At 44.4% G+C, this 14,842-nt stretch overlaps 2 protein-coding genes across 8 annotated transcripts in view; both read left to right on the top strand.

Annotated features, from left to right (window-relative positions):
* Positions 1–14,842, top strand: part of rims2a (regulating synaptic membrane exocytosis 2a) — a 272,468-nt gene that overhangs the window by 37,921 nt on the left and 219,705 nt on the right. For all 7 annotated transcript variants that reach the window (XM_080750629.1, XM_080750627.1, XM_080750630.1 and 4 more), the window contains exons 3-4: positions 7,695–7,727; positions 9,471–9,572. In XM_080750629.1, coding sequence (XP_080606755.1) covers positions 7,695–7,727; positions 9,471–9,572 — 135 coding nt within the window. The remainder of the gene's footprint in view (positions 1–7,694; positions 7,728–9,470; positions 9,573–14,842) is intronic.
* fzd6 (frizzled class receptor 6) overlaps positions 1–14,842 on the top strand; it is a 129,354-nt gene that overhangs the window by 104,208 nt on the left and 10,304 nt on the right. The window lies entirely within an intron of this gene.

Here is a 14,842-nt window from a genome sequence, read left to right as displayed (position 1 = left end):
AGTGTTGTGGTGGCTGTAGGTGTCACCAGTATTGTGGTGGCTGTAGGTGTCACCAGTGTTGCGGTGGCTGTAGGTGTCACCAGTGTTGCGGTGGCTGTAGGTGTCACCAGTATTGTGGTGGCTGTAGGTGTCACCAGTGTTGCGGTGGCTGTAGGTGTCACCAGTATTGTGGTGGCTGTAGGTGTCACCAGTATTGTGGTGGCTGTAGGTGTCACCAGTATTGTGGTGGCTGTAGGTGTCACCAGTATTGTGGTGGCTGTAGGTGTCACCAGTATTGTGGTGGCTGTAGGTGTCACCAGTATTGTGGTGGCTGTAGGTGTCACCAGTATTGTGGTGGCTGTAGGTGTCACCAGTATTGTGGTGGCTGTAGGTGTCACCAGTGTTGCGGTGGCTGTAGGTGTCACCAGTGTTGCGGTGGCTGTAGGTGTCACCAGTGTTGCGGTGGCTGTAGGTGTCACCAGTGTTGCGGTGGCTGTAGGTGTCACCAGTATTGTGGTGGCTGTAGGTGTCACCAGTGTTGCGGTGGCTGTAGGTGTCACCAGTGTTGCGGTGGCTGTAGGTGTCACCAGTATTGCGGTGGCTGTAGGTGTCACCAGTATTGCGGTGGCTGTAGGTGTCACCAGTATTGTGGTGGCTGTAGGTGTCACCAGTATTGTGGTGGCTGTAGGTGTCACCAGTATTGCGGTGGCTGTAGGTGTCACCAGTGTTGTGGTGGCTGTAGGTGTCACCAGTGTTGCGGTGGCTGTAGGTGTCACCAGTGTTGCGGTGGCTGTAGGTGTCACCAGTGTTGCGGTGGCTGTAGGTGTCACCAGTATTGTGGTGGCTGTAGGTGTCACCAGTGTTGCGGTGGCCGTAGGTGTCACCAACGTTGTGGTGGCTGTAGGTGTCACCAGTATTGCGGTGGCTGTAGGTGTCACCACTCCTCACCAGGCTGGCAGAGGGCTGGTGCTGTGCCCTTGAATGACAGGACAGGAGTCTCCAGAGGTCTCCCTCCAATGCCCTGCCAGGAAGGGATTGTCATTCCAGGGCTGGGTTGGTTGTCACCAGTGGCTCGGGTGACGCTGGATCCGGAGGTAGAGTCTTGGAATCGGAAAGGTTCCCAGTTCCATCCCCGGGTACCCCTGGCTTAGCGTTTAAGTGTCAATGACATGTCCAAAATGGGCATTGATTATTGTACTACATTTTTGTGATTGATTCAATCGATTTGTTTGATTAACTGTTGCACCCCTGATAATGAATAAACCACTCAGAATTCTATGAAAATGGTGATCAGTAATTCTATGTTCAAAGGCCCAGTGGCGAAGGAATCTTCTTGAGATCTTGAGGCAACAGGAAATCAGCTGATTGGGCATGTTATTATCGGTCAAAAGATTTCAAATATATATATTTAAATTAGCTTTTAGGCAAAAGAAAACGATCAAAAGGTTTTTATAAGCTCATAACACGAAACACTTTGTATAAAATAAGGCTTAGCAGGACAGTCAACAAGCTCACATCGCGTTGCCATTGTGGCGTGTTGTGAGCTTGTAGATCTGTTATTTTAACCCATTTGGCTGGCCAGATGTATCGCTTTGACACTATAGTGCATAGTAGTGCACAGCTACTGAAATCCACCTTAATGCATTTGACCGGTCAGCCTCTCAAAGCACCCCCACCTACCTTCTGCTACAGATCAATGGACTTGTTGTGTCATATTATATACGTAGTACAGTGGCTGTAATGCATCCCTCTGATGTTGTGGAAGACAGTGGTTCTCAAAGGGGGGGTCCAGGGGGTCCCCAGCTAAAGTAGTTTGTCGGTTTCTCTCTCTCCTCTCCTCCTCCCCCTCTATATATCCCATCTCTCTCTCTTTCTTTCTCTCTGTCTCTCTCTCACCCCGTCTCACCCTGTCTCTCTCTGTCAGTCCCTCTCTCTCTCTCTCTCTTTCCTTTGCCCATACATTTAGCATGTTTAACACAGAACTGTTTCCGAATGGCTTGGATAAAAACTGCAGAAATGCAGTTAGAAGCTGCCACTAGAGGGCAGTGCCGCGTTGGTCATTGTTAAATCTGGATTCCCTCATTGACCAAAGTACATAAGAGGTGTGTGTGCACGTGCGTGTGTGTGTGTGCGTGCGTGCGTCTGCGTGCGCATCATACAGAGCAGGGTGCCGGTCATAGATATGGAAAATAGAGAGTGTACTCAAGCTGCAGCCAGGACACTGAACACGTCAGCTTTGACATTTCACACTCACTCATTTGACCCCCCCCCCCCCCCCCCCCCCTGTCAAATAATACACCTATTACGCACGCAGACACAGACACACACGCACACACACATTGAGACACGTTGTGAGTTTGCAGTTCAACTACTTTTGTCGAAGAGATTTTTTGTAGAGGGAAAAAAGGAGTAGACATAACGCAGAGAGCAGTGGTCTCAAAGTGGGGTCCCTGGAACCCCCTTTTTTTAAAGATTTGTTTTGGGGGTTTTATGCCTTTATTGATAGAACAGCAGTACAGCATCACACAAAAGCATCATCACGTTGTGAGCTTGTAGATCTTCTATTTTCAAACATTTAGTACTTTTACTTTTGGTACTTTAAGTACATTTTGATGCCAATACTTTCATACATTTACTCAAATACATTTTGAATTCTAGACATTTACTTGTAACGGAGTACATCTACAGTGCAGTATTGATACTTTTACTTAATTACAAAATGTGATGACTTTTTCCACCACTGTCCATGAGCGATGATCGTGATAGGATCACGTCAGCAGTAGCTGCGTGCGTGTAGCATACAGTGTTAACCATTTCAATTAGCACATTATTTCTGCCTTCACAGAGTGAGCCTATGTATAGCATGGCTTTGACATGAATGCAGCTTCATGGCAGCAAGGTGCTGCTGATGAGGTATTTCCTCCTGACGTGTGATTGTGATGCTGCAGCCTGTCTGTTTAGTCATTGGCTTCATGTGACGTCTGCTCCTGCAGAGGAACCATGGAGGAGAGGCCTGTCAGCTTCACCTCCACATGGCTCTAGTCTAGACTATAGTCTCGCGTTGCCAGACAACTATTCCACAATCTCCGAATGCTATATAGAGTCTGGAACTACAGCTCCTGAACAGCGAGTAATGGAAGCTGACATTTCTGTTCAAGAAAATATATTTCAAAATTACATTTCTGCTAAGCTGCAAGCTAAATATGCTTAGATGATTTTTATTTATATAATGATAAATGTACGCGATGTGAGACGGAAACGGAAGTGAGGAGGAGGCTTCACTTCCGCTTTAACCGGTTATTCATCATTCTTCTTCCGTTATCCCAGACTGTATGACGGGAGTAAATCGCGGAGACAACAGTCTGGCCATGCGAGACTAAGTCTAGAACCAGTGGTTCTCAACCTTTTCTATTGTGAAAATAGCAGATCTACATGCTCACAACGCCTCGCAACGCGAGCCGTTGGTCATGGTAGAAAAGAAAGTGGGTGTGTCATAGTGTAAGAACAACTGTCACACCTCATTTAAAATATGGCTCTCGCGACAAACCAAGCTCCCAGAATGGCTTGTACATAATTGAAGCTCATGCCATATTGGCCAAAGATGGAACTGCAGACAGGGTGAAAAATACATGCACGAGCCGCTGCTGGGGTCTGCTATGGGTTTCGATGGACGTTCGTAACGTTTGTGACGTTCTCCAATGCTAGCTTAGCAACCGGCAGCTTGCCAAGGCTGTTGCCAAGGCAAACCTTGGCCAACAGGAAGTTATTCTAAGCTAGCATTGGACAAAAGCTTTTTGGGAGGGGCATAGCTACTGGCTAATTACGTCTCGACGTCAAAATTTTTGGCAACTGTGTAGTTGCCAATTTCCCCCACAATGCACCTGGATTCACCCATAATGCCCCGGAATTCAGCTACTTCTGCATGCTTCAAAACGCCACTGAGCATTTGCATTGAAATGAATAGCTGGGGGCGGGGCTATCCTTCCTCTATATTATCATATACTCTATGGGACAAACGGACAAAGCCAGATGTAGGAGCGGTTGGCTCTTTACAGGAGCACCGCTCAAGAACCACTGTTCTAGAATCTAGACAGTCGTGTGTCTGTCTGTGTGTGTGTGTGTGTGTGTGTGTGTGCGTGTGAGCTCGCTGTTGTTGTCCATGTTATCAGTCTTTTACCTTCAAAAGGACATGTCCACACTAAGAATGTAGATAAAGGTAAAGACATTTACCATGCTGTGGTAAATGTGATTATTATTAGATAGAGCTGTTGGTCATGGTAGAAGAAGAAAGGAGGTTTGAAGTGTTATATTGTAAGAACAACACGTCACAGCTCATTTCAAAAGGCTTTCTGATGCCATATTTGGCTGGCCGAACAATATTTACAAAGCTGTAAAGTAATGAACTATTCCAAAAAAAAATTATGCTGGAAGAAGCCGGCCCACTTAGTTTTTAAGGCACAGCCTTGATTTAAAAATGTACCATTATTCAGGCACCAGGTTTAAGTGACTAATAGTGATGTACAGTAAGAATGTAGCGTAAAGCAGGGGTTTTCAAAGTGGGTGACGGGGCACCCTAGGGGGGTGCCGTGATGCCAGTCCAGGGGTGCCGCGAGATAATTTGATAATATTTGGAATTCATCAATATCACTACATCAATATCACTTCACTATGCTTAGTAAAACAGACCTGATTTGCACTGTACTTGATGAGTTCTTTTTCTATCTACGACAACTCTCTTCACCAAAAATAGCAAATCTACAAGCTCACAACGCGTCACGTTGTGACGCGTTGTGAGCTATTTTTGGTGAACCTTCCCCCCAGAATAGGCATGCTGGGGTTCAAGTATAACGTCAAGTATAACGTTATTTTCAGTCAGTTCTGATGGAAACAGATATTTTCCAATATGATATAAGATTGTAAAAATGAACAGCGTAACTCAGGGGTGCCGTGGATGAAAAGGTTGTTTACAGGGGTGCCCTGGGTCAAAAAAGTTTGAAAACCCCTGGCGTAAAGTTTAGGAGCTTGTGGCCCCTGATATCTGGGAGGGGAAGTGAATGACCAGTAGTGCTCTCGAGCAAGGCACTGAACCCCCAGCTGCTCAGTGGCCAACGATACAAGGCTGTGGTTGTACTGTGAGCAGTTCCTAGGTGTGTGCGTGTGTGTGTGTGTGTGTGTGTGTGTGTGTGTGTGTGTGTGTGTGTGTGTGTGTGTGTGTGTGTGTGTGTGTGTGTGTGTGTGTGCACGTGAGATTGTGAAGAAGGGTGTTGCTGAAAAAGAGAATCGGTGCTCAGCAAACCTCCTCTGGATAAATAGGGTAAAAGAATGAACAAATTGTCGCCGTTGGGCAGAAACCTCTTATTTCCATATTCTAACTTCTTGTGTTTGTTTTTTGGTAAATGAACGCCCTACTGCATACATGGGCAACTGGCGGCCAGGGGGCCACATGCGGCCCCCACCTTCACTTAATGCGGCCCTCAGGTTAATACCAGAATACTGATATTATTGATATCAGCTGTTACAATTCCAAACATGACCTGCTTTAATTCCGTCCGTCTATATTAGTAGCTTAATGACTGGTATATTATTAAAATGATTTTTTTTATGTCCAATGTATTTGTATTTAACATGAGTATATAACTAAATGAGTTTGAAATTAAATCAAAATGTTTGATTTTAGGATTCCAATAAAAGAAATAACAAAATATAATTCAGGATTCCAATTCAAAAGAAGAAAAAATAGCCGATCTACAAGCTGCGATGCGTTTTGCGCTTGTAGATCTGCCATTTTTTCTTCTTTTGTATGAGATACTAGAATGACAAAGTTGGACGTAGCAATATGCAATGTGGCCCTCTGGAGTGAAGGTGGAAATATAGTGGCCCTCTGGAGTGAAGGTGGAAATATAGTGGCCCTCTGGAGTGAAGGTGGAAATAGTGGCCCTCTGGAGTGAAGGTGGAAATATAGTGGCCCTCTGGAGTGAAGGTGGAAATATAGTGGCCTTCTGGAGTGAAGGTGGAAATATAGTGGCCCTCTGGAGTGAAGGTGGAAATATAGTGGCCCTCTGGAGTGAAGGTGGAAATATAGTGGCCCTCTGGAGTGAAGGTGGAAATATAGTGGCCTTCTGGAGTGAAGGTGGAAATATAGTGGCCCTCTGGAGTGAAGGTGGAAATATAGTGGCCCTCTGGAGTGAAGGTGGAAATATAGTGGCCCTCTGGAGTGAAGGTGGAAATATAGTGGCCTTCTGGAGTGAAGGTGGAAATATAGTGGCCTTCTGGAGTGAAGGTGGAAATATAGTGGCCCTCTGGAGTGAAGGTGGAAATATAGTGGCCTTCTGGAGTGAAGGTGGAAATATAGTGGCCCTCGCCATCATCAAAGTTAGCCCCTGCCCTATGGATCATCAAGAGCATCAATAGTAGCAGATCCAAAAGCTAGTTTTGAGCTTGTAGATCTGCTACTTTTGAGACGAGATAAAAAATAAAATAAAATGTATACAGCTCCCACAAAACCAATGTTGGCCTGAGCAGAACATACAATGGTTTACATGAAGCAATAGACATTTTTTTTTATGACGCACCAGGTCAAACGTTAAAGCCTCATTACTGTCATTGTCAATGTTCTGTTTTTCCTTTCTATTGTTTCTATTATGTTTTTTTTAAAACATTGTCATACTACCATCATCATTCAATTGACTCTATATCATTATTGGTGTTATTATTATAGTAAATGTCACATTCATGCAATTTATGTCTTCACTAGGGATGTAATGACACTGTATGATAATATCACGATAACAAATAATGTTACAAATGTTCACTTATTATGACATGCTCAGAATAGAGATGCTACTCTTGTGATCAATGAGACGCACTCTGCTTGTTTCAGGCTTTGTGCCACTTTATGTTGTGTCTCTTGGTACAGGGCTTGCAGCACTGTTTGACTAAAGTTAGCTGCTATGCTAGAAGGCAGCTAGACTAGGTTGCTCCAACAACAACCTACAGTAGCTAAATAACCAAGCGAAGGTAGAGGTAGGCTGTTCCACTCTAATTACTCTGCTGCTGTTCAAACAAAACAATAACATTTATCAGCCTGAATACCTGTGGTAGATGCCGTCACAGGCCCATGTTAAAAGTAGGGTAAGTGATATTTCTTTGTAAAAACGAAAGGTTTCTTATTGCCTGATGTTAATCATTACTATAGAGTTTTGTTCAGTAACGGGGTCTCTTCGGCATCTCTTCGGCTCTTTAATAACCTGAAAAATAGCCGATCTACAAGCACACAACGCCTGGCACCGCGAGGCGTTGTGTGCTTGTAGATCTGCTGTTTTCACTACTTTTGTGTGACGGCCTTGTATGATGAAGCAGGGCTTTACTTTGCGAAAGAACGTACAAATTTGAAACTTGGAGATACGAGGTTTCTACTCGACAACGACGATATGAGTTTTCTGTTTAATAAAGAGCTGGAGAGACAAAGGGACTCCTGTAACTGAACAAACCCCCTATAGCAATATACAGTAGCTATTTAACACTTAAAAACAATTCACTTACCCTACCTGGATATATTTGTTATTGTGATATCACGATGACTACAACTTTGTTAAATCCCTAGTTTTCACTCATACCAGTTATGTCGATAATGTTTTGTTTAGATTGGTTTCCTCATCCCTTTGTGTTCCGTATGCACTGAGCTTGTGCACACTTTTATTTTTTTTATGTTTTAGGATCAAAGAAGAACCAAAGCCTCAGCCCGCACAGTAAGTAAACTACCCTACCCAGAGTGCTCTAGGCTTTGACACTTCTTCCTGTTTGGTGGGTGCTGTTTGCTTCATGTGGCTTTTCTCCTGTTTGTCTGGGAGGAAAAAATTAAGAAGTCATTGATGTCACGGAAAGCTGCTATTTATCGTACCGCACAGTGTCGTCAATCTCTCATCAAAACTTTTACATGCACGACAGTCACCAGGTTGTCGAACGTGCTGTACACAAATAGCAGTTTTCCTTGACATTAAAGGAACACGTCACCCATTTTCAACGGTATCTTCGTTAAAACGACAGCGGGCCGCCTGAAGCGAGTCGTCAGGCGAGTCGTCAGGCCGAGCGTTGCGAAGTTCACTTCGGCCGACTCTGCGCTGTTCACAGTCGTATTACTCACATCGTTGTAACTCGGTGGTTCTCAAACTCTCAAATTTCAAGGTCTCCCCTTAACTCTGACAGTGTACAAATGGATCCAAATGAACCCGTTAGGGTTCATTTGGTTCCATTTGTATACTGTCAGAGTTACAGACTTGACAGGGTCGATTTAGACCCCCCCCCCCCCCCTCCAAAGGGACCCACAGAGTCCCTGGAATCCACTTTGAGAACCACTGTCGTAAACTCGCATCCCCTATAGGTGACTTCTTGGTACGTCCGTCCCTAGAAGTCCCCAGTTTGCTATCTTGGAAGTGAGGATGCGTTGATGAACATTAGTTTAGGAGCAATTACCTGAAGATAGGTTGAAAATGGGTGAAATGGTCCTTCTAATGACCCATACTTTCTCTTCCTTCCAGCTCTATAGTATATAACCAGGCCCCGCCCCCTTTTCCCTGACCCTGGTATTTTAACTGGCTGTCCTTTTCCTCATCTGGTTTTGTCCTTTGCATTCTGGCTATTAGCGCTGCCTCTTATTTATCCACGTGTGGTCTTTAGATTTGCATCTGTCGTCCTCTGCTGTTTATGAAAGTGCATTTTGATAAACCTCTAGCCGTACCTGTGCTGTTAGGCTGTCATGTATGATGTAGGAGTGCAACAGTTAATTGAATTAATCAATTTAATCGATTATATAAAAAATAAAAATTGAAATAGAGAAAATACCAGATCTACAAGCTTACAACGCGCCCGATGTGAATCGTTGTGAGCTTGTACATCTGGTATTTTTTAATCGATGGGGTAAATTATAAAAGATTGCATTCGATTTACCGAAAAAGTAATTGATGCAATGATGGCTGAGAACATAGACTATAGCAGCAGCCCTAATGTGATGATATGACCCTTATTACTACACCATCAAACCCTGGAATCAAACCTTATCCTTAAAATCAATCTATAGCTGAATGTTTTGATGCAACTATCATTTCCATTGGCTGTAGAGCTTTCACATGCTTCTGTAGCTATTACCTTCTGACTCTGTATTATCTCTTTAGTCTTTCTGTTTCTCTCTCTCTTCTCTGATGTTGTGGCTGATCATCAGTGTTCCTCCAATCACTGTCCCGCCAATATCCTATAGCAGCCTTTTCTCCTCGCTCTCGCTCTCTTGTCTCTCTTTCTGTGTGTGTGTGAGAGCGTGCGTGCGTGTACGTCCGCTCTGGTCTTCAGTGAATGTCTTTGCCGCTGCTCCTATACGTTCTCCTAACACTGACCCGCCTCTTAAACTCTCTCAGGACCTGCTGTAGACTTTCCTTTTCTTCCCCCCATGATGATGCTATGATGTTCCAGTCACGCTGTTATGCTTATTATTTGAACAGGTGGTTTGCATTTAGTGGGATCACTGAGCTGGTAAATAACGTTCTCCAGCCCCAGCAAAAGTCCCCATCCCCAAATCACAAGGAGCCAGAGCTTGACGACGCGTAAGTAATAGAACAAAGTCCCTCCCTGTGTGCTAATCTAATCCAACCTCCTACAGTGAACCAAAAAAAAAGTATAACAAGAGTTCCTTCTATGTTCTTTGCAATGTACAACTTCAACATCGTGAGTGTTAATTTAACCAGAATGGGTACTTTCACAAATGGTATTTTACTGTCAACAGCCAACATGATATAGTACAGGGGTCTTCAATGTTTTCAGGCCAAGGACCCCTTAGTGGAGAGAGAGATTAAGCAGTGACCCCCACAACTTGTTCATAGATTCCATATACCGTAGCTTAGCACAATCATCAGTGTATTTTGGATCCACGTCAATTTGTGTTTTCAGATATTTAACCACTTGAACCGTCAATACTTAATAAACTTGGCCCTTCATTCTGTACTAGTCTGCTCTTTCCCCCCTCTACACCAAATCTCTTTGCCGAAAATAGCCGATCTACAAGCTCACAAGCCTCGCAGCGCGAGGCGTTGTGAGCTTGTAGATCTGCTATTTTTGGGCAAGTGGTTAAAAAAAGTTTCTATCACACAAATATTTGGAGGACTCCCTGTAGTAACTCTGAGGACCCCCTAGGGGTCCCGGTCCCCCTGTTGAAGACCCTTCAGTGATTCCCAGGTGTTAATGTAACTGTGAAAGTGTGTCTTGGAGCAGAATCAGAATCAACGTCATTGTCACATCACTGGTTCACAGGTGAGCTTCTCAGGTACAGCAGCATTTGCGTATGTTGCTGTGTGTGATGATGGGTGATGTAAGGCCGAACATTCAGCTGAGAGCTCAAAGGAGCACACATTATGACCTAATGACCTTCATGTGGTCCTCACTAACGCTCATCATAAGACGGCACCATTTCTATTTACTTGCACTGTGGCTCTAGAGCAGTGGTTCTCAACCTGTGGGTCAGGACCCCCAGAGAGGTCCCTAAATTATTTTGGGGGGTCCCCAGATGATTAATGTGCAACACTGTTTTCTCACTCCAACACACCAACATAACGTTTAAGTGTATCGCACAAGTGACAATTGAAAGACACTTTAAATTCCTCTGAATTAAACAAATTAAACATTGGCCAAATCGTCAAATATTAGATGCAGAAATTGTGAAAATAGCCGATCTACATGGTCACAAGTTAACGCCTCGCAAACACCAGGCGTTGTGAGCATGTAGATCTGCTATTTTCACAATAAAACCGTGATATACAAAATGTAATGCCTCAACTCTTAGTGCTCATCAGGGTGGGGGGGTGCGCAGTTCAAATATGATTATGTTGGGGGTGGTGGGCTGAAAAGGTTGAGAACCACTGCTCTAGAGGAGGGCTGTGGACAGTTCAGAAACATGCTTACAGTACTGATGACATCAATGAAGTAATAGAATGTAAAATACAGGGGCGCCCGCTGGCCTGGTGGTCAAGGTGCATAGCATACCACATACTAGGCTATGATGCCTGCTGGCGTCGCTGGTTCGATTCCCCATCCGGACGACCTTTGCCACATGTCATTCCCCTTCTCTCTCCCCATTTCCTGTCAGCCTACTGTCCTATCAAATAAAGGCATAAAAAGCCTAAAAACAAATCTTAAAAATAAAAAAAAAAGAAAGTAAAATACAGCCTTTCTCTTCCTGGAAACTTGCTGAAGCTTGTTGAAATAGAAACGATTGTTACAAATTAAAAATAAATGACTAAACCCGCCTACCGATGATGTCATTGGTAGGGCAGATTCTTTTATGGGGCTTTTTGACTTTATTGATAGTACGATAGACAGGAAACAGGGAGCCGTCGGGATCGCTGACTCGAAAACCCACAACGCGTTGTCGGGCATCAGATCCTATGTGGTATGAGCCTGGACCACTAGGCCAGCGGGCGCCTTGGTAGTCAGATTTCTGAAATGCCCACAGCCCTCCTCTGAGACACAGAGCGAGTTGACAGAAATTGTGCATCTTATAACGAGCAAATAGTTTGGACCAATCATAATGAAGATTGGTTGAAAATGGGTGAAGCGGTCCTTTAATGAGACCACGCCTTATAGTGGCCTTTAAACGTACATCAAAGCCACTGTGACCGCAGGTGAAAGCGCCGTGTCTCGACACATGTGACAGATGTCCACTCATCTGAGAGCTTGTAGTGTGGTTGGGCCTTGATGTGGCGATATGTCTGGTCTGTCATACATCCCAAGGCAGAGAGAGAGAGGGGGCTCATGTTTCTTGGTGGTATATGGCTGCGTGCGTGCGCGTGCGTGCGTGCGTGCGTGTGTGTGTGTGTGTGTGTGTGTGTGTGTGTGCGTGTGTGTGTGTGTGTGTGTGTGTGTGTGTGTGAGTGCGGCCGTGCGCGGCCCAGAGGTAAGAGGGCTTGGATTATATGTTTGGCGCCAGACGGGACAATGAGCCGCGTATGATTACCCGTCGGCCGTGTCACCTGCGTTTGACCGTGTGTGCCCGAGTGGAAGATGGATGGACAGCCCCCCTGCGTACCAGCTGCCTGCTCTGTGCTCCTCTTACCCGCCTCTCTGCTGCTTACGTACCGCAGCGCTACATCGGATCACTCCAATATGATAGGATATCGTTGTTGTCGCGTGGAAACCTTGTATGTCCAAAACCGTTCGTTTTGTATTTATCATTTAAGAAATGATTTAAACTAGTGAAAACAGCCGATCTTGTAGATCTTCGAAACTTGGAGATATGAGGTTTCTGCCCAACAGTGACGATATTATGATACCATGGTTACACATACGTAACCTTCGTTCTGGATTAGCCCCTTTCAGAAACTTGTATATGTATAGCCTACCTGTTTTTGTATTTGGGATGATGGTATTCATCCTGGGTTCCTTTGACAGTCAGTGCGTTCTCCCTTTCACCTGCTGGTACCACTCTCTGCTCTCGGACAAGTGTAGTGTCGCAGAAGTGTTGCAGAGAGATTTCAAAGATACTCTGAACTGCATTTGTGTCCTGCGGAAACTCGCGTTGATCGATGTTGCCATTGAACATATTTAATTATTTTTCCTCTCTTCCGTGTTCCATGTCCTGCCTCCCCTGTCTTGTGATTGGCTATCTGCACCAGCCAATCACAACCAACCCTAGCATCCCTATTCTGGACATGTTATAATAATGTGAACGATTCAGAAAACATTTTCCAAAAAGAGATTTGGTGTTGAGGGGGGGAAACAAGCCAATAAAAAACGAACACTAGAACAGACCCCTTGGGAACCCCATTCAACAAAGAAGTGTATAGAAACAAAGTAAAGTTCTCTTATATAAAGTCGCTGTCGAGTGGAAACATTGTACTCTATGTCTAAAACGCTTATGTTTCAGAAAGTGAAAAAAAAAGCTGAAGTTGTTATGTAGTCACAACAAGCTTGTGTTAATACTTTTCCTTGATTTGATGTTCAATAATACCCACAGTCACACTTACAGTACTCTAAACGCTTTCACGATGTTTCCGAAAATAGCGGAAACAGCCGATTCACTGGCTCACAACCCGTTGCGATGCAACGGGTTGTGAGCTCACGGACCGGATTTGTTTTGTTTGTTGTCACTTTTGTGTGACGCTCTTGTACGATGAAGTAGGCCATTAGTGATGATGATATTGCACATTATGCAGGTCATGTTTGATGACATAACCTCTGGTGGTTCTTGGGTGACAGAGGGACAGACAGTATGAGGACATATGATGACATTAGAGACCTGATACTGAGGGTGGGGTGGGGGGGGGGGGCAGACAGACAAGTAATCACTGGTCGTCTGTTGGGCCTCTTCTGCTGGCAGGGTGCCAGGAGAGCACAGAGAGCATGTGTTGTTGCTATATCAGTGGTGCAAAGTCACTAAGTACGTTTCGTCTACTCAAGGCAGGTATCTTTTGCCCTGTGTTTTGTTCGCTGTGGTGTTTGGTGTTTTCACTGTTTGTTTTGGTAGAGAGGGACATTTTAAAATTACATTATTTTATACTTTAGCTATTGAAAAATAGCAGATATATAAGCTCACAGCGTGGCACCGAGTGCTGCGCTGCGAGCTTGTAGATTTGCTATTTTTGAAAAATCGTAAAAAAAATTGCAAACCTTTGAATATATATTTTTCAAAGCAAGCTTTTGTAACTCTAATCTCTATTTCTTTGGGTCCCTGGAACAACATATTTTGAGATGGGGGCCCACGGCCAACTACATGTAATTTTGGGGGTCCTTGACATGAAGATCTTTGAAAACCACTGATTTAGAAGAAGGATTAAGGAGACATTTATAGAATCGTGTCAAAATATTCAAAGACTTGCACAAATTTTCAAGATCTTTCGAAAATAGCAGATCTACAAGCTCGCAGTGCTGCACTCGGTGCCGTGCTGTGAGCTTGTATATCTGCTATTTTTTTTGATAGCTAAAGCTAAAGCGACATTAATGGGTATAACATACTGTACTCTACCATACAGATTTTTACAAAATGACATCGTAATCACACACATGGAAAAAGGTTACATAGTACATACAGCTTCAAGTCCAAAATACTCCACCACCGGTTGCTATGCGTTTAGGGAACGATGCAAGACGAAAATAAAATAAAACATTGATTGTTTGTCAGTCTAATTCCCTTGAGCCGTCGTCAGACACAGAGGTTTTACCTGCGCCGGTCTGTTATCAGGTCCTGTGTCAGTAAATGAGATTTGGTGGGTCTGTTAAACAAGACTAACATACTAATCTCTGCCGGGCTAAATGGACGAAAGGCTGCCGCACAATTAGCCCCTTAATCCCTCAATGGGTCCAATGTCTGTGTCTGTGGCTGCTGCTACTCCACAGTATCTCGTCTCTTTCAGGTGGAAACCTCATATGTCCAAAACTGTTACTTTTCAGGATTCAAATTTTAAAAAGTATCAAATAAAGTAATAGATCTATTCTGAGCTCGAACCTTTCGAGCATGCAGATCCACTACTTTTGATGATTTTGTGTGGCGATGTAAGAGTGATCAGGTAGGGCTGTTCATTTACAAAAAAATCAAACCTCGGTTCGAAGTGGAGCGGTGAATTTGAGCAGCTGTACCCTATGTGAGTGAGTGAGTGAGTGTAAACTGTGCCTGTGAGTGAGTGGTGAGTGTGCCTGGCCTGCACAAAACAGCGCCCCTCCTTTAACTAGTGTTTTGTGTGTGGCCACTCAAGGTATTGCCAGACTACGGACACGGCCAGCCAGCCACCCACCCACCCAGGCACCCAGAGACATACCCACAGACATACCTGTTCATTGGGAGCGCTTTCACCGCTCCAAAAAAAGAAAGAAAACAAAAAGTTAAGAT

Source organism: Nannobrachium achirus, assembly GCF_963921795.1.
Source record: "Nannobrachium achirus genome assembly, chromosome: 2".
In the NCBI taxonomy this organism is placed as follows: Eukaryota; Metazoa; Chordata; class Actinopteri; order Myctophiformes; family Myctophidae; genus Nannobrachium; species Nannobrachium achirus.
This window is presented reverse-complemented; position numbering and strand designations above follow the sequence as displayed.